This window comes from Fukomys damarensis, unplaced genomic scaffold, assembly GCF_012274545.1.
Source record: "Fukomys damarensis isolate Sample0158 unplaced genomic scaffold, DMR_v1.0_HiC HiC_scaffold_36, whole genome shotgun sequence".
Classification (NCBI taxonomy): domain Eukaryota; kingdom Metazoa; phylum Chordata; class Mammalia; order Rodentia; family Bathyergidae; genus Fukomys; species Fukomys damarensis.
In genome coordinates, this window is record NW_022900948.1 from 17,288,426 (window position 1) to 17,307,707 (window position 19,282).

At 49.3% G+C, this 19,282-nt stretch overlaps 1 protein-coding gene across 1 annotated transcript in view; it reads left to right on the forward strand.

Annotated features, from left to right (window-relative positions):
* Nucleotides 1-19,282, forward strand: part of Col15a1 (collagen type XV alpha 1 chain) — a 104,055-nt gene that overhangs the window by 38,920 nt on the left and 45,853 nt on the right. The window contains exons 5-12 of the mRNA XM_010614381.1: nt 913-993; nt 5,384-5,528; nt 9,275-9,387; nt 11,469-11,603; nt 12,816-12,968; nt 14,544-14,750; nt 15,146-15,271; nt 19,045-19,089. Coding sequence (XP_010612683.1) covers nt 913-993; nt 5,384-5,528; nt 9,275-9,387; nt 11,469-11,603; nt 12,816-12,968; nt 14,544-14,750; nt 15,146-15,271; nt 19,045-19,089 — 1,005 coding nt within the window. The remainder of the gene's footprint in view (nt 1-912; nt 994-5,383; nt 5,529-9,274; nt 9,388-11,468; nt 11,604-12,815; nt 12,969-14,543; nt 14,751-15,145; nt 15,272-19,044; nt 19,090-19,282) is intronic.

The following is a 19,282-nucleotide window of genomic DNA, read 5'->3' on the forward strand; positions in this document are numbered from 1 at the left end:
TCAGTAGGCCAGGGAGCGGAAAAGAGGAAGCAGGAGGAGCTTCGGGCAAGTCCTGTCTGGAAAGCCATCCAGGCCGACAGGAGAGCATGTTTCCAAAGCTGGAAGCTAGCAGAGGGTGGCATTTCCCTGTTGTTCTTCGGGTGGCGTCACCCCCAAAACAAATCCTTGGTTGATTTCATTAATTTAGTGTTATTTTAAAATGCAGTCAGTTCCCCCAGAGGTAGGCTTGGTTCTGTAGGAGCATCTGTGCTCCTTGAGCCTGTGACCTGGCCTGGCATTGGCAGGAAAATGGCTGAAGGGCAGCTTGTCAGTCACTCATTTCTGCACTGCCATTAGTACTGAAGAAGTAGAAATAACTCAGGAACCCAAGAACCAGGGACTGGCTGCAAAACTCATAGCAGGCAAGTGACTTGGCTGCCTCTAGGGGCCGGTTATAAAGATCAGGCAACAGCAGGATGTCTCAGGATGTAATGGTTCCCAATGTGTATTCCAGTGACAGCCTTGCAAAGCGTGGAAGCCTCTCTCTCTCTCTCTCTCTTAATAACTCAGGAACCCAAGAACCAGGGACTGGCTGCAAAACTCATAGCAGGCAAGTGACTTGGCTGCCTCTAGGGGCCGGTTATAAAGATCAGGCAACAGCAGGATGTCTCAGGATGTAATGGTTCCCAATGTGTATTCCAGTGACAGCCTTGCAAAGCGTGGAAGCGTCTCTCTCTCTCTCTCTCTCTCTCTCTCTCTCTCTCACTCACACACACACACACACACACACACACACACACACACACACGTACGCACATACAGTTCTGCTGTAGGAGCAGAGCCTCCCTGTAGGTTCATTGAGGTCCCTGTTGCCCCAGTCCCTCTGTAACCTGTGTCTCTGCCCGGCATGGGGCATGGTTTGTCTCTGCACAGGCATCAGGAGAGGCCAGCGGACTTCAGGAGACCGACACTGTCGCTGAGATCCTAGAGGCTGTCACTTACACTAAAGCTCCTGTGAGTACTGGCTGGGTCAGCTGCTCGGGGCCAGTGTCCAGGGCCCCAGGTCTGAAGTTTCTGTGTTCCAGTAGGAGCCTAATCATTGGATCTTCTGCGGGGGGGTTAAGTGGGTTCTGGCCAGTGGGCATTTGCAAGCTCCCTCGGTGAGCTGGTGTACCATTTACCCAGGACCCTGTGCACACAGCCACAAGAGCGCTGCCCCAAGACACACGTTATGCTCCATGGCTTTCTAGCTCTGTGGCCTTGGATAACTTACTCAACCTCTCTGAACTTCAACTTTTCTTCTACAGAACGGTAATAATAATAGACATATTTCACAGGGGTGCTGGAGAGTTAGATGAGGCAGTGTAGGGATGAGTCTCAGCCCAATGCCTGAGACCAAGGAAGGGGCCCCAGACAATGGCCATTGCTACATTTCCTTGGGGCTGTAGCTCCAAAGGCAAAGTTGGAGCTCTCACTCCTAGAGCTCCCCTTTACACCAGGGACCCCCAGGGAAGGCAGCCCTCCTTTCGGAGTGTGCGCACCTACCTCCTGGACACTGTGATTAAGCTGAGGAAGTGCCTTCAAAAGCCCCGAGTCAGCCTGGGGACGGTGAGGAACCCCATTTTTCACAGGAGCAACACTGAGCACAGAGAGCAGCAGCTAATCCCCTGAGATGGCCTGGATCACTCTGAACTCACCTCTGATAAAAGAAAGGAGGCCGATGGAGAGAAGGCAGAGGCTATGACTCATAGACCTTGGGTGACAGGGACTCAACCCCGGTCTGACCAGGTTTCCAAGTGGCCCCCTCTCACCAGACAGATTTGGGGGAGGTGTCAACCAGAAGGGGTATGCAGTGAATCCCTAGACAGCCTGAAGAAGTAAAAAAGAGAAGTTGGTGGGTGATCTGATGGGTGACTTCATTGGAGAAATTAATTTATCCACAAAATGCTAAATAAACTAAGAAGAAAGCCTGTGTCTGTGGCCATCGCCACATCCCCCAGGCCAGAAAGAGGTGCACACTAGAGGTAATTAATCCCTTTGGGGTCCTCTGGGGTACCCCACACACTTTCTTACTTTTTTCTCAGATTCCCAAGCCCCACTTTGCTGAGTGGTTCCTAAGAGAACTGGTGCAGATCAGAGTCCCACAGGTGTGGGTCCCACTCACTAGCTGTTGCCCTTCTGCAGGTGGCAACTTCTCTAAGTCTCAGCTTCTCCCTGTTACAGTGGAGGGTACCTGCTTCATGGGGTTAGCATGAGACGCAGATGAATGCACTCATGCAAAACCTTTGGACTGTTCCTGGCCCAACAGCTCTGGGCAACTGCTCTCACTGTGGTGACTACCGAGTGATCAGCTTTGTGAGGATTAAGCCAAGCTCAGGGCTGGACTCAGTGCAGGGCCCAGTGCCGAAGCTTCTTTCCTCTTGAGCCCCCTCTTGCCACCTACTTCAGAGGGGAAGAGCAATGAGCACTTGGCTCCTGGCCGTCCAGCCCAGAGGTGGCAGTGCCAGGTCCTGGGCTCCAGATCAAGAGTGCTGTCAGTCACACCACTTGAGCTGGGGACTTCCCCCTCTGTCGTCCCTTGGAAGAGCTTCGTGGCTCTCTTTGGCAGCCACCCACCGAGGATGGGGAATTTCCCTCTTCATCTCAGACAGTCCCCTCCCTGCTCTGTCTGGCTTCTTTGTGGGGAAGAATCTCACTTCCCCATCCTGAACATTTTCTTCCTGCGACCCTCCAAGACTTGAGCTACCACCAGTAAAATGAACCAGGGACTTTCTGTGGGGCTGGGAGTTAAAAATCAGCCCTTTTTTGCTCTCTTCTCCATTTAGGGTGAGGGCTTCTTTGCCTTTCTGGAAAATTCTATCTTATGTAGAACTAGAATGGGTCTCAGCCCTGGTCATGCCTCCTAGTCACCTGTGCCTATGGGGTGGGGGGCTTTTTTCTCAAAGATTCTTGCCTGGGCTGCTGATCTGGATGTTCAGTAGGTCTGGAGTGAGGCCCGAGATTCTGCATTAAAGAAATGCCCCAGATGATTGCCAGGGTGTCCATTCCAACACCCCTGAACCTTCAAGCTTTCCGGCACCCCAGCTGGGGCTTTCTCCATGCTATCTTCCATGTCTTGACACCTGTGGTTTCCTTGGCCTACAGTCACCCTCCCCGACTCCTGCCTAGCAGATGCCTCCCCACCCTCTGGACCCAGTTGGAATCATGTCCTCCTCAGAGCCCACTCCTGCCCAGCTCTGTCCGCTTTGGCTCTCACCTCTGTCCTTCCGTGTGTCATATTAAGTCACCGTTATTTGTGTCTGGTCTGTGCTCTCTTGCGGTCTGGGAGTGCAGGGGCTACACCTTACCTCCAGGGTTTAGCACAGAGCAGGGCTGCAGCACGTGTGTGTGAAGTCAGCACATCTGACCACGTGAAGAGGAGTGTGGGCTCAGAAAATCACACTCTTTTGATAACTTCAACAGTCTTAAGTCCTAGATTCCACATGTTTTGCTTCGTCCTAGGAAACAATGGTTCCCCATGCATGTTACCCTGAAAGACACCAGTCATGTGCCTGGGCCCCTCAGTCTCCCCACAGAGGGTCAGCATACGAGAAGTATGTTCTGCCCTGGATCAGGGGCCAGGTGGAGTGTCTAGGATTTGCCAAAGAAGCTTTTTGATGGACAGGCTGGAGTCACTGGTGTCACTGAGTGCCACTGCAGTGTCCTCCTGTGCTCCCGCAGCCTTGCCCATCCCAACACCCAGATGCCTTTGGAAGTAGCTCTGTCTCTGGCCACCAGTGGCCTCACTCCAGGCCAGAGACAGGTTTTCCCGGGCTCCCTTGGCACATTCAGGTAACTGTGGCGATGTGCCTTCTCCACGCAAGGGGAGAAGCACCCTCTAGGGCAGGGTTCCTTACCCACCTGCCCCGAGGTGAGGCATGGGGAAGTCTGTCTGAGACGTGCCTGCTCTGCCTCCAGCCTCACCTAGTTCCTGCCTCGTGGGCTTCTTCAGTGCACCCACCCTCCTCCTGGCCTGGACTTCAGCTCCCCCTGCTCACTGCTGCGGAGACCACAGTGGGCCGAGCCGCTCAGCAGCCTAACGCCTCACAGCACTGTCCCTCCTCTCTTTCTTCGGGCCTGTCTCACCAGTGACCTAGCCCCTCTTCACTCTGTGGCCCTCTTCCTCCAGACCTTAGTTTTTGCCGCACCCAGGGTGTCATGCCCTGACCTCATTTGTTTTCAGAAACTGCCCACTCATCCAGGCCGGGCTCCTGCTGCCATCCCTCCCTTCTCCACCCTGGAGACTTCACAGTACAGTGCATTCAATGGTGATTTTCTCTAAGTGTTGATGTTCAAAGTGATTGTTTTCTATTTCCGTTCATCTCCACTTATAACTTTTTCAGAGATGCATATGGAATATTTGAGTACTAAAAATAAATGTGTGCTGAGCATTTCTACCCTGGAATATTTATTATTGTTCCCATTGTACTGAGGAGGAAGCCAGAGCTCTGTGAGATTATAGGACTTGCCCCCACATAACTTAGCTAATAAGTAGAGAGCTGGATTTGACCCAAGTCTAAGAACTGAGCCAGTAAATCCTAAATTATGGGACTCTAAGAATCTCTGTGTTCTAGATTCTGACAAGGAGGACATAGCCTTCTGTTATAAGGATAGATAAACGATTCTCTGGTAACAAATTAACTCTGAAATCTTAGTATCTTAACAAGGCAGAGGTTTGCTTCTTATTCACACCACAAGCCTAACATTGGATCCTTTTACTCAAACATCCCCACCCAGTCTCTGGCAACTTCAGGTTTAGAGAGTGATGAGACCATTTGAGTGCTGACAAACCTTGGTCTCACAAGCTGCTCCTGGGGTCTGGGGGTGTCCAGAAAGTTTAGAACCTGCATCAGGGTTTCTGCCTGGATCTCTGATTGTCATATTTCCAGCTGCTGGGGTTTTGTTGGTTTTTCCCTAGCTGGTAAGGTTGGTTAGGACATTGGGTGGCTGGACAGGGCTGGTGTTTCCTTGGAAGGAACCTGCACACATCTTTCTCTCCCATGGACCGTCACCACCAGTGCACCAGTAGGATTGGTTTTATATGGCATTTATAAGAATGTTCATTCATTCATTCCCTCACCTCTGTGCTCACCTGGGATTCTGGGGTCACAGAAATGTGGTCCCTGTGCTCAGAGGCCTTTGGCTGAGATAATCAGTTTCCTTTTAAATGGAATGGGATAGACTACCTGTAGTGTGCACCTCTTTCTGGCCTGGGAGATGCAGCAATATCCAGGGACAGTGGTGTGGGCTTTCTTCTGGGTTTACTTGGCATTCTGTGGATACATTAATTTCTCCAATGAGAAAAAAAATTTTTTTGCTTTTACTTCTAAGTAAATCCTCTGGGTCTTATTTTTCCTCCCTGCAGCCTAAAGAAGCAAAAGTTGAACCCATGAACATACCTCCAACCTCAACCTCTCCCCCGGAGGACATGGAGCTCTCTGGTGAACCTGTACCAGAAGGGACCCCAGAAACCAACTTAAGCATCAGCCAACACAACAGCCCTGAGCGAGGCAAGTCCTGAGGCACAGTCCTGGGTGGTGGCCTCTTGCTGAGTGACTACTGTATGTTCAGCCTGAATTGCACCTGTAACATATAGCCTCTTATTTAACCTTCCCTTCCTTCTTCAAGGAAGGAATGATAATCGTCCTCGCCTTATACACAGGATGGGAAAATTGAATCACAGAAAAGTCATCCAGCCAAGACTACACATCCTGGAAATGGTAGAACTAGCATCTGATCTCAGATACCTCAGCTTTTAACCCCCAGCCTCCTCCTCTTCTGGGGTTTAACAGAATAGCTTATAATAATTATGCTGTTTATTGAATGCTTACTGTGTGCCAAGTGTTTGCATCCTTCCTCTCCAATCCTGACAGCACACCTCAATTGACATTATGAGCTACTATTTTATGGGTTGAAGAAACCAACATTTGGGAAGGTTGAGTGGTGTACCCACAACCACATGGGCTAGAGCCTTGGCCTGACTCCAAAACCCTCTCTGACTCACAGAGAATCAAGCCAGCTAACTGATGGCCAGAGATGAACAGAGACTGCTCTGTCCATCCAGCAGGTCAAAGGCAGGCCCTGGGAGGACAGCAGGCCTCCTGGCTCCTTGTCCAGGGCTCTGGCACCTGCCTAGTGTTCTTTCAACCCTGCAGAGGAACACCGGTGAAGCCCAGAGATCAGGTACGGTTCCCCACACAGAAGCTTAATGTGTACCCAAGGTGTGAGGTCATCGGCATCTTCTGCCTTTTTCCGGAGGGTGGTTGTTTCAGACCATAGTTGCAGCCAGTTCCAGAGCTCTGAGATGTAGGACTAAGGTCCTTCCTACCAGCCCCTTTCCTAGTAGCAACAATAACTCAAAATGGCCATAGTAGGGGTTAGTTGAGCAAACTGTGTTACTCATACATCCACCAGCCCACATCCTGGTGATGTGGAGGCTTAATGGCTCAGAGACATACTCATGGTTTATTCCAGCAGAAAAGCAGAGTTCAAAACTCTGTGTGCCATGATCCTCATTTTGAATATGTTATTTATGTCTATGTCTGTTTCTATATTAGCTATGTAGAGCAATGTATATATATATTTGATACATTTACATATTAGAACTACTATTCAACAAAATGTTATAAGAACTTATCTCTGGATGGAAGGATTATGGGAGGTTTTAATTGTCTTTATTGAACTTCTATATTTTACAAGTCTTTTACAATAATTATCATTTTTCTTTTTGCTGATGCCATCAATTAATGAATATTATCATGAGAGTTAAACTTGGGATGTCTATGGGTAAGAGATGGGTTAGGAGAGTAGAAACAAATGAGTAATAGTTTAATAAAGCTGCCACGAAACCAAGGAGTGAAAGTGTGGCTTTGGAAAGCCTGCTGGGCAGGAGACCTGGATGGTTTGGATGGAAGCCTTTGCCCTGAGCCCGGGGGAAGCAGTAAGCATTCCAAAGCCTTGGGTTCCTTAACCCAGAGCTGTGAGTGTTAACAGCCAAGCCCTCGTTCCTCAGTGGGGAACAGATTGAATGGGCTGTGGTCCCCTCAGTCCGCTCAGATCCTAGCAGTGGTTTGTGAATCCCAAATTCTGATCTCCTGGGCAAACTTGGGATCTCTGAAAGGGAGGGTCTTTCATAGTCCCAAGAGAGAGTAGCTGTCCTGTGCTGGCATCAGCCTTACTCTATCTATCCGCCCACAATGCGCCCGAGGGAGTCCACGGGAGCTGGCTGATACATCCCCTTTCTTCTTGTTAGGTAGACAGCCAAGATGTGGGGAGAGAGAACCTGTGCCCCAAGGCTGCTCCTGGCTAAGGGAAACGCCCCAGTATTTGTATTTTAGGCTTCCTTGATACCGCTCAAACACTCCTTTTGGTGTCAGGTCTCGGGGCTGGGGGCCCGCTGGCTGTCTGCACAGCACCCCCTGGTGCTCAGAGCGGGGAGCACGCAAACGTGCGGTAGAGGCCGGAGTTTTGTGCTCCAGAGGAGAGTTCACCATGACCTCCTACGTTGTCGGGGCGGTGGGGTCGGCGTGAGGGCAGCGTCTGTGGATAGCGTCTGACATGGAGACAGACCTGTCTAGCTTCCCAGCCACTCTCTGTGGAACCTTATTCCTCCTGTGCAGAATAGGGTTAATAACTAAGAAGGTGTTAATGTGGCCACAGAGCAGGACGCAGGCCGGAGGTTGATAGCGAAGAGGCTAAAACCATGAGGTTCTCCTCCTGGCTTTACCCCCTCAAGCCTGGTGGTGGGATGGTTCTTGTAAGAAGGAACAGACTAGCAGGAAAATGGAAAGAACGCGCGTGTGACAAGCTTGGCCAGCCCAGCCCTCACAGGCATACATTCATTTTAATATAATTTCTTTTTCCTGGCTTTTGGACTCCATTTGTTTTTTGTTTGTTTGTTTTTGTTTTGCTTTGTTTTGTTTATTTTTTCTCATTGAGTTTATTGGTACATTTTAGGTATACAGTCCAGTTACATTCATCATTGGGATCTTACCTTTACATTGAGACAGACCTGTCTAGCTTCCCAGCCACTCTCTGTGGAACCTTATTCCTCCTGTGCAGAATAGGGTTAATAACTAAGAAGGTGTTAATGTGGCCACAGAGCAGGACGCAGGCCGGAGGTTGATAGCGAAGAGGCTAAAACCATGAGGTTCTCCTCCTGGCTTTACCCCCTCAAGCCTGGTGGTGGGATGGTTCTTGTAAGAAGGAACAGACTAGCAGGAAAATGGAAAGAACGCGCGTGTGACAAGCTTGGCCAGCCCAGCCCTCACAGGCATACATTCATTTTAATATAATTTCTTTTTCCTGGCTTTTGGACTCCATTTGTTTTTTGTTTGTTTGTTTTTGTTTTGCTTTGTTTTGTTTATTTTTTCTCATTGAGTTTATTGGTACATTTTAGGTATACAGTCCAGTTACATTCATCATTGGGATCTTGTACCTTTACATGACGGGTCTTGATTCTCATTTTTTCCCCTTATCCCTGCCCTCCCCTCACCCCTCCTCCCCTATCTACAAATATTTTATTTCCATTTTTTTCATTTTTTTAATTGCAAGGAAATATGTGTGTGGGGCAGCAATTCAGTCAACACATAGTCATATGAATAAAAAAATAATAGTTTCCTTCTCTCCTTCCTTTCCTATCCTGCAAAAAAACAGTAGTATTATATGTGATGCCGAAGCAAGCACAAGAAACCAATATTGAGCACTGTGGCTTAGCTAAGTGTGTGTATAAATATATAGACTCATGTCCATACTTACTATATATTATATAATTATTATAGACCACGAATATGTTGTAGACTAATTATGTATAATGATAAAATGTGTATACCCATATAATATTTTTCTGTTTTACAAATATAGAACCACACTGACACTATCTTTTGCTTACTGTATGCCCAGAACTATCCTCAATGCCTTTCGTGCGTTAATTTATCCTCCTCAGAACAGCCTTAAAAGGTAGAAATTATTATGATCCCCTGTTTGCAGATGAGTAACTTGAGGCATAGGAGCTGACACAGATGTATTCCTGGTAAGTGGCAAGGCAGGATTCCAGGCAAGCAGAAGGTGCCAGAGTCACTGGTGGAAACCACCAAGACCTACTCCCTTACTATATTATCCTGCAACTTGGTGTTTCCCCTCTTAATTCTGTGTTACCGTATTACAAACATCTTTCCAAGCTAGTGGGTGAAGAGCTAGCTCATTCTTTTCCAAGACTGAAAACCGTAGTTAATTACAGAATACCTGCTTCCTGTAGGGTCCGGCGAAATCCTCAATGACACACTGGAGCGAGTTCACACTTTGGATGGTGATGCCGTTGCTGACCTTGGCTCAGGAGACAGGATGTCCCTTGGTGCTGCTGAAGAACAGGTAAACGAGTGGTAAATTGCATTTGATAAGTCAGTAGTGAACTTCTTTGTTTATTTCGTACTGGATGGTAGATTTTGATGGGCACTGGAGAGAACCATAAGGGTTTGATTGAAAGTCGTCAAGACTACTGTCTATCATGGTAGGGCAGAGGCAAGAGTCAAGGGCTCCAGGGATACACAAGGAGTGGTGAAAGAACCACAGCCTCAGCCTGTGCTCATACCTGCCTAGTGATGAATCCTCTTCCTTGCTGTGGTAGCCACCTCCCTCCAGATCCATCGTAAGGAATACGGTCTCCCCAGTCCTCTCAGTGCTTCTGAGACAGAAACCTATCAACGGCAGGTGTGTCCATGCTATTGTTCTATAGTTGGCTTTTACACCTGCAAAAGTAGCTTTTGCAATGCTGGACATGGTGGTGTGCGAAAATAAAGCCAGTGACGCTTCCTTGTAATAACTTCCTCACCTCTCCCCTCCCTTCCCCTGGATCTGGATGCCCCCTCTTTCTCCTTTGCCCCCTTCTTCCCCTGAAAATATTCACATACCAGTCCCTATGTCTCCCACATTCTGAATGCATGTCCCACTCACCAAATGGCTTGTAGTGGGATGGGGGACACTATGAAAGTTCTGTCCAAAAGAATTCTTCCCCTCCTGTCAGTCAACCCCACAGTACATTCTGTACCTTTTCTTACATGGTCTGCAGGTAGGGGATGGGCTGAGGCAAGTAGAACTGCTGTCATTAGGGCCTCTTAGCAGGCCCCCTGAGGGGCCTGGCCACTTTCACCCAGTGGGAGTTACCTGATGCCTATGAAATTATACTTGTATTTAGGGCTTTAGCTGACCTGAGTCAAAGAAAATCTCATTTGGTATCTTCCAACTGGCTTGTCTTTGTTTGTTTGTTTTGTTTTGTTTTATAAGTCTACAAGGATTTGATACATTCTGTGAAGAAAGGGCTCTGAAGTCAAATAAGTTTGGGAAATAGTTCACTCTGTCTTCCCTTTTTTATAGGCTCCTAGGGGCCCTGCAGCAAGGAAATCTAGCTGACTTTGGTTTATTTGTTTAGCATACAATGGAACTACTTTTTTGAAGAAAGAAAAAAACACAACTTTAGAAAACAGAGATAAAACACAGTCCCTTTGGTGATATTGTAGCCTAAGTTGCTCTGTTTCCATTTTCTCCACTTGCTGTGCAACCTTCAGAGAATCTGCCTGTTCCTTGCCCAGGGTGATGTGGGTCACAGGGTTGCATGAATTAATGGAGAGATATGAAAGAAATGGCTGCCTCCGAATGGAGAGGGCATTGACCGTCTAATGAACAACTGAGACTCTAAGTCTAGCCCGGCATGCACACAAGTTTATTAGGGGTGACTTACAGCTGGGTAGGCTGCAGCACCACTGAAGTACTCAGCCCTCCTTTCTGAAGCTACTGGTTTTAGAGGGCAAATGCAGAGGTGGAGCAAGGAGGGTCCTCGGGAAGAGTGGCGCATACTCTTTTCCCATCCCCTCCTTCGCAGGAAACTCCCCCAGTCTCAGCAAGCGCTGCTGGCCATGGTAGTGGGTGAGCATGGCACACAGCCTCAGCGCCTGGTGGAGCCCACTGGGCTGCCACCCTGGAGGGGCCACTGCAAGAGGGACTCACGTTGGCTAGGGTCCTGAGGACAGTTCCCACGACACAAGGAAAGAGGGAAAGGAGTGTCAGGACTGGACAAGGCTGAGGAGGACAGAGATGCCACTGGCACATCTGTGAGACACTGCCACAGGAAAAGACATTGTCCGGATGTGCTGATGGCAACTTAGTGGAGGCCTCAGGAGGCTCCCGTGTCTAGGCAGCCACATCCAGCACTGGGGAGCGGGGCTGACTCAGGAGACAGTGACCTCCTAAGACAGAGGTGCCTGGGCATTTACTCCTGTCCCTGAGTTCTGCAACTCTGGGCTGGCCTGGAACGAGGGTGAAGTCAGAGACATTGGAAGAAGTTGCACAGATACAGGTTCAGGAGGGCTCGGGCGGTCTCTTCTCTCCAGCCATGGGTGTGTTCCCTGGGGCTCCGGGCACATTGACATGGTCTTTTGTGATGTCCTTGTTTCCAGGGATCTGCAGCAACAACAACAGAGGAGGATGAGGTGAGCGTCAGCACAGCCCGGGAGGCAAAGGTCAGCAGCGTGCCCACTGCAGTACCAACCCTGGCCATGTCCACCCTGAACCCTCAGGCAGGGACCACTCCAGTAAGTAGCCTCAGTGCACACCCACTTTAGCCATTTTGGGGGAGGTGAGGTTGTCCTGGTGCAGCAGTGGCTGCAAGGTGCATAGGGAAGCTGTGTGTGGCTGAGTCTGCTGGGGTCTGAGTAGGAGGCCAGAGCAGGAGGTGCTGCATCGACCAGCAGGTGTTTGCAGAGCACCGCATTGTGCTGGGCACTTGGCCTAGTTTCAGGTACTCATGGCAAATAGGAAACACAGTGGTAAGAGGTGAAGAGGAAACTTGGGGTGCTCTAGGAGCACAGTACAGGGGCCCAGACTCAACCTTGGGGGTCTGGGAGATAGAAGGCGAGCCTGGAGGGAGGGTGAGTAGGAGCAGCCGAGCTGCCGGCAGTGTGACAGGGCTCCAGAAAGGGGCCAGCAGGAGCAAAGGCCTATGAGTCTCAGAGGAGCCAGAGAAGCATGCCCAGCCCCAGGAGTTGGCTGTGAGGCACGGAGGGGGCGATGGGGCTGGAGAGGCTCTCAGACCAGGAGGGCTTTGGGGGCCCTGCTTAGGAGCCCAAAAGGATCCTGCAGAAGTCAGGAGCCACCTGGGTAGGACACAACGGAAAGGTGTAGGCAGATTGGAATTCTAGAAAGATCACCCTGATTTCCAAGAGGGAAAGGATGGGAAAGCCAGTGTAGACTTGGAGATGCGCACAGAGGCTGTATCCCAGCCAGGGAGAGCGGTGGTACCAGCCGGCTCCAGGGCCTGACCCACCAGGTAACATTTTGCTGCAAGTCCTGCCGTGACACACTGAAAAGTGTCCATTGAAGTTATAAATGTGGCTCTGAGTAATAACACGGTGAGAGCAGTTTGGGAAGTAGGGTAGAAGCCAAATGGTGCCCAGTTAAGGAGAGCAGGAAGCAGGAAGTGACCCACAGTGCGGATAGCTCCTTTAACAAGATGTGGGGAGGCCAAGAACCTAGATTTTTACCTCAGCACAGCAGCCTAGACACCAGGTGGATCTTTGTACTCAGGAGTAGAGGTCAGAGGCTGAGAGGGACAGATAGTGGACACAAGTTTCTTGAGGGTGGCAAGGCCTTGGGTGAACAGCACAGATAGGGAACCAGGGAGGAGGTGTGGGGGTCTTGTGGCCTGTGGAAGGCTAAGGCATGCGTGCACTTTGAAGGAGAGGGGGTAACAGGATGAAAGTGCTGCAGGCTGCTGACATGGTCCCTCGGGCTGTCTTCCTATTCAGGGTCTGGAAGAAGAAGAAGGTTCAGCAGCAGTGGGAGCCGGGGAGGACGCAGTGCCCGTCAGCACTGCTGCGGAAGTACAGTCAGGCAGTGTGTCCACTGTGGAGCCCAACCTCACCATGTCTACCCAGAGCCCCAGGGAGGAGACCACGCTGGTGAGGAGCATGAAGCGCCGGGACAGCTGCTGACCTCTGCACGGGGGCTCAGTACCTGTCTGACTGAAGGCTTGCTGTGGGGTAGAACAGGGGATCAGTGGGAACCCTCTGCCCTCATCAGCAGGGGCCAGGATCCAGGTGACAGGCGGTGGCCCCTGTGTGTGGGGGAGAGGTAATGGGGTGACCTGAGCTGTCAGAAGGCTGGGTGGAGGGGTCAGGGCACAGCAGCAGGGAGAGCCTAGCCAGGGCTGTTCAGTCCTGTGTGCCTGCAGTGCAGGGTACAGGCATGCCAGGGCCCTGGGCAAGCCATGGTGTTCCTAGAATGGCACCCTCCAGTTCTTCACTGTAAGGACTCAAACCCAGCTGCCCATATCCGCTTCTGTGTTCTCACAGGCAGAACTCTCTTTTCGATCCCTAACACCTCACGTCCCAAGCATCGAGTGTCACTGACTTTTCTTCTCAGACCCATTATAAACTCTCCTGCTTTCACCCTCTGGTGTCTGCTCCTGGACTGAGGCCCTTCCTGACCTCTCCATCTTCTCCTTTGACACCTCCCTGGAGTTTCAGCCCTCTCTTGGAAGCTGTCCGTCATCCTGACTGCAGACCCAACTCCCTGGAAGCCTTGCAGGGTCTCGGGCTCTTCTGTCCCTAGCCCCAGGTGTTCCGGCCTGTCACCCTTTCATTTTCTGAGCAGCCTCTTACTTCTCACCATGCCAGGCCCCTCCTTTCTGCTGAGAACCTCCCCTCCTCTCCTTCTTTCCATTCTCGCTTGTCCTGTAGTCAGCTCAAACACTGCTTCCTCAGGAAGGGGCCATTCCACACCGGGAAGACCCCCGTACTTGTCTTTAGGAGGCTCATCACAGCTTAGATCCATCATAAACTTGGCCACTAGCTTGTGCCTGGCTTTCCCAGCAGGATGTATGCTCAGTGAGGACCAGGATCACAGACAGCTCTCTTACTGTTCCACTTCCCTCCTTACTGGTAGTCAATGAGCATTTGCCAAGTGAATGCATGGAGGGACAGCAGGCCAACAACCCTGCCTCTGAGGGCATCCACACACCTCCCCAGTCTGTGTCACACTGGTCAAGCAGTCTCCCGGCGCTGGCCTAACGTCCATGTGGGGAAACTGCAGTGGGAGCCGGGACTGACCAGTGATAGGGTGCTCCAAGCCATCTGGCAGCTGTGTGGATGATTTCAGCACTTTTCTTCTTTTCCTTTCTCTTCTGTTTCTTCTCCTTTTTCTTTAAAGACAAGCTACAAGGGATCAGGTCCCAGTTCCACTGCATCTCACCTGAATAGAAACCAGAACTTGAACAGAACTGCCTGCAAGTCGAAGTAGTAAGCGCCCCATTATTGGAGACATGCAGACTAAGACCAGATAAGAACTTGGGTCAGGAGTGCCCTGAAAGGGGTCTGTGGACTGAAGTACAGTTCTCAGTGTGCAAAGGGAAAGGAGTGAAGGAGCTGCCAATGATCTGCTGGCCCTGGGGGGTTTCCTCCCTGCAGACGCCTGCACACTCCCTGAAGCTGGGCATGGGTCACCTGGCACCATCTCTCATGCCAGCTTTGTTTCAGGGTCCAGGCGAAGAATGGTTAACCCCGGCCGCAGCTGCCACAGAAGTGCCCCTCAGCACTTTTGGAGGAGAGGAAGCCAGTGGAGTCTCTGCGGACGACCTAGCTGTCCTCCCACCCACAATGGCCCCTGCATATGCCAGCTGGGCCTCCACTGATGACCTGGCTCTTCTCACATCTACAGCGGCCCTAGGACAAGTGGTCACCTCTGTAAGTGTCATCTGGCTCACAGGAGAGAGAGGTCAGCATCCTGGGTCAGGAGCAGCTAGTGGCCTCCACAGACATGCTGTCTATTTAGTTCTCTTAGGAGGTGTCTGCCAGATGGGGCAGGGTGCAGTGGCAGGAATGTGACAGAAGGGTGGGACATTGGGTTTTGTCCCTCACTGCTACCTCCTAGCTTTGACCAAGGGGAATTTTCTCAGATATAAGTGGCCCCTTGTGGGAGCTGAGCCCTTCGAAGAGATGTGATTTCTGTCAGGGCTGATGTAGGTATAAAAGTGTTTTGAAGTTGGACTTCACCATAGAAATGAATCATACCACACCCACCCCACCCGACAGCCCTGTGGACAAGGCAAAGGCATTCCTCATGTTGGTTTTCCTCCCAGGCACCTGATGACGAAGAAGACTTGGAGACCCTGGCCACCACTGGCAAAGAGGGGACCAGCAGTGCTCCCCCTGATGGGCTGCCACTCCCGGTACCCTCAGCGGCTCCTGAGAGACAGGTCACGCTGGTGAGTGGTGCTCAGATGGACAGATTTGACTCAGCAAATACTACAGGGAAAGGAAGGCCAGCCCTGACCTTCTTGGACGTGGGTTCTGGTTTTGGTTTTCAAATTTGAGCATTTTATCATGTAGAGGTACAAGATCCCAACAATAACTAACTGTACTGTCGTGGGTTCTGGTTTTGGTTTTCAAATTTGAGCATTTTATCATGTAGAGGTACAAGATCCCAACAATAAATGCAACTGTACTGTATCCCTAAAATGTACCAATAAACTCAATTAAAGCTGAAAAAAAAATTGAGCATTTTAGGGCCTTCAGCCAAGGGACACTTGAGGAAACTGCAGTTTGGAGAGGAAATAACAGGAAGTAAAAATCAAAGGGTGTAGCCTTAGGTCCCAGACTACCTTTTTAAAATTGCAATGAGATCCTTCTAAGAAGCAGAGCTGTTAGAAGATGCAAACGCTGGCTGCCAGGCTGGGCCAGGCTGGTGAAGTGGAGGGAAGTGTTGGTGGGTGGTGGGGGCCTGTGAAGTTCTCTCCTGCACAGATTCCTCGGATTCTGGCATGCCACTGTGTGACCTTAAGCAAATTCTTTTGTTTCTCTGAGCCTGTTCCTGTGTGTAAATGGGAGTAACTGAGGTTAGGTCAGAGCATGTTGGGAACACTCTGTATACACATGAGATTATGTGCTGTAACTTTGTCTTTTAGATACGGGAAACCCAGCTGACTGTGGTAGTGCAGGCCTATAATCCCAGCTGTTTGAACCTGGGATCAAGGCTAGCCTGGGCAATTTAGCAAGAACCTGTTTCAAAATAAAAAATGGGGAGGAAAAAAATAAAAAGGAACGGGGGAGGACTGGGAGTGTAGCTCAGCGATCAAGCATATGTGAGGCCCCGGGTTTGATCCCCAGTACCACAAAACCAAAACCAAAACAAAACCCAAAAGGAAACTGTATTGTGGAATCCCGGGCTCCTGTGAAGCAGAGAGCTCCTCAAAGGCAAGTGGTTTTAGAGGAAGCCCTTAGCCTAAGCTTAGGTGGACTGGAGCCTGTGACCTGTGGCTCCTGCTCACTCAGGAGTGTCATCTACCCGGGATCTCATCTGTGAGAGTGCGGCGTGGTAGGAAGACCCCTGATGGAGAGCCAGGAGGCAGGGCTCCGGGATGCCCTGAGATGCATGGGCCCCAGCCTCCTGCTCACCACCCCTGATAAAGGAGAAAGGCTAGTGAGGGCACTGCGTTTTAACTCAGGGCCCATGAGATACACATGGGGGCTGAGGCGTGCTTAAAGCCCTGCAGAGTCTGAGTCTAGTGCTGACCTAGAGAGTTAGAGGGCTGGGCTGGGACACCAGGGGTCAACCACAGGCAGCTAGCAGAGGAGCCGCCAGCTAGCTGTGATGGCAGTACAGTGTGACTCCCTCACGGTGCCCCCACCTCATGACATGTTCAAGAACCCCAGCCCAAGCTCCTGCGTGGAGCCGCAGCAGGCACTCGTAGAGCCTTCTTTTTTTTTTAAATTTAAGAGGCCAACAAGATCCCAATAACGGATGTAACTGTATTGTATACCTAAAATATACCAATAAACTCAATGAAAAAAAATAAATACAACTTAAGAGGCCAGTGTGTGCTGTGTAATGAGTTCAAGGGCAGCCTAAACCGCATAGTAAGACCCTGTCTCAAAAAACCAAACTAAATAAATAAATCTTATTATTTTTAAAATCTAAAAAAATTCAACCAAGGGGTTTTAAATGATATACGTGACCCCCACATGGCCATCATTTGGTTGAAACAGTTATCAACCTTTAGCGAGTCTGGCTTTATCTGTTCTACCTCCTACCACCATCGTCTTGAAGAGAAGGGGAAGGTTGGAGTCTTTTTCAAATACCCCAAACATCTCTTCTTTTAACTTGTAAGTCAGTCAGTGTGTATTAGTGATAGATTGGGGGGGTTGTTTTGCTTTTTGCACAGTCACATTGTCACTGCCCCTCTCACAGCGTTAACAGTAGTATCTTCACATTACTTAATTCCCTGGTGCTCTTTTTTTAAATGTTCTTTCCCAGTTAGATTGCTTGTCCGTGAATCTAAAATGTGGTTAATTTGTCTCAGATGTCTTCTTATCTCTAGCTGTCTTTCCCCGCTTCTTTCTGCTATTGGTTTGTTGAAGAAGCTGGCTCAGTTTTCCTTATTTCTTTGTGTTTTCTGCCTTAAGAAGTTGGCCTGGTGAAGCCAGCTATGTTGCTGGGAGTGTTGAAGGTTTATTGCTTCTGGGAAACTCTTTGTTCACAGATATTAACAACCATAAAACTCCATATTAACAACCATAAGTTAACCACTGTAAAACTGCAACCAGAAACTTCTATTCCCTAGAATTCATCCTGATGGAGATAGTCCAACATGTAAAAACACTTTGTTTACAAGGATGTTAATTTCATAGTAGATGTTAATGTTCATAGTAGAGAAAAATTGGGCATGAACTAATTAGCAAGCAATTGGTGATTCATTGAATTAAATTATATTCAAATAACGGAACATTATGCAGCTCTTAACTTTATTCTTATTAGTATTTAATGATAGAGGACATACCCAGTATATCATGTTAAATAAAAGAAGCTGGTTATAATCTTGAGTCCATTGTGTGGTCTTAAGTATTTAAAAATATTCACATGCAAGAACCCTAGAAGGAAATACCCTCCCTAAATATTAGCAATTGTTGCCTCAAAGTGGTTGTAACTGTGGGAGGTTGGTAGATTTTTCATTATTTTGATGTTTTCCACCACGGGGTGCTTATGACGTTTACAACAGATTTTTTTTTTTTGAAAACTCTAAGTGGGGGGGAGAAAAGGAGAGGTGAAGGGGAACTCAGTGTGACATCCTTGCACGTGATTGATGAAGACAGTCACCGTTCAGTGCCTGTGCTGGGCACCTGTCCTGAACTGAAATGGACTCCCTGATCCCTGAGCAGAAGGTGTAAAAGCACAATAATGACGGCAACACAGGAGGCCCTCTGTGCTGCTTTTAGGGTCATTTTGAATCTCAGAGTCACCGAGGTGGTACAGCTCAGTGCGTAAGAGTTTGCATCCAAGCCTGGCCCTGTCCACATCTGCCACACTGTACCTCTCCTGTCTCCATACATGGAGTGGGGATCTTAATCACAGTGCCTTCCTCTTGATTTGTTGTGAGGATTAAATGGGTTAATACAGGGGAAACCTTGCCTAGCACATAGGATGTGTTCAAATTAGCTAAATAGAATTATTTTGCAGATGAGGCCGAGAGGATTCGGTTTTTGCTCCAGGTCATACAGTTCCCAGGGGTCAAGCAGGATGAGAACTTAGGTCTCTGGGCTTTCTGCCTTGGTTTCTGCACTGACCACTGTCATCATCTTCAGACCGGAGGCAGAGTTGTTTAGCAAAGCCCACAATGGTTGAAATAGTCATTCCATTTATAAGGACTGATGAGGTAGTCAATCTTTTATGGAACATGTGGCAAACATTGCCCTTAAAATGAACTTATATACTCTTAAATCTGTGTCGTGGAACACTAGCAAAGGATGAGACTGTCAAGTCTGGATGACTCCAGGTGCCATGGTCTTCCCATAGTCACTCAGTAAGTAGATACTAAGAGCCTGTGGTCTTCTACGTACAGGGATGGCAGCCGTGACTATGGTCCCTCACCTACTCCAGCCTAGTGCCCAACTGGCTGGCCAGTGAAGGAATGTCATCAGGGCTCAGCAGCTGCATGTTTCAGAGACTTTGTGACCAAGTTTTAACCAAATCTTCTTGTTTCAGGCTCAGCTAGAAAAGGAAGGACAGTCTGGACCGGAAGGAGAAAAGGTTCGTGCTATGATTTTCTGGAGAGCACTGACTCCCAAACAAGGGTGCTGAGCATGTTATTTGGGGTTAATTTAGTTCGTTTCAATCAAGGTAAGGACAGAAGCAGCAAGAGGACTGAGCCTCAAAGAGAAATCCCAGAACAGCACAGGAACTGTGCTGACTCTTCCTAGCAACAGTGACCTTGACCAACTCC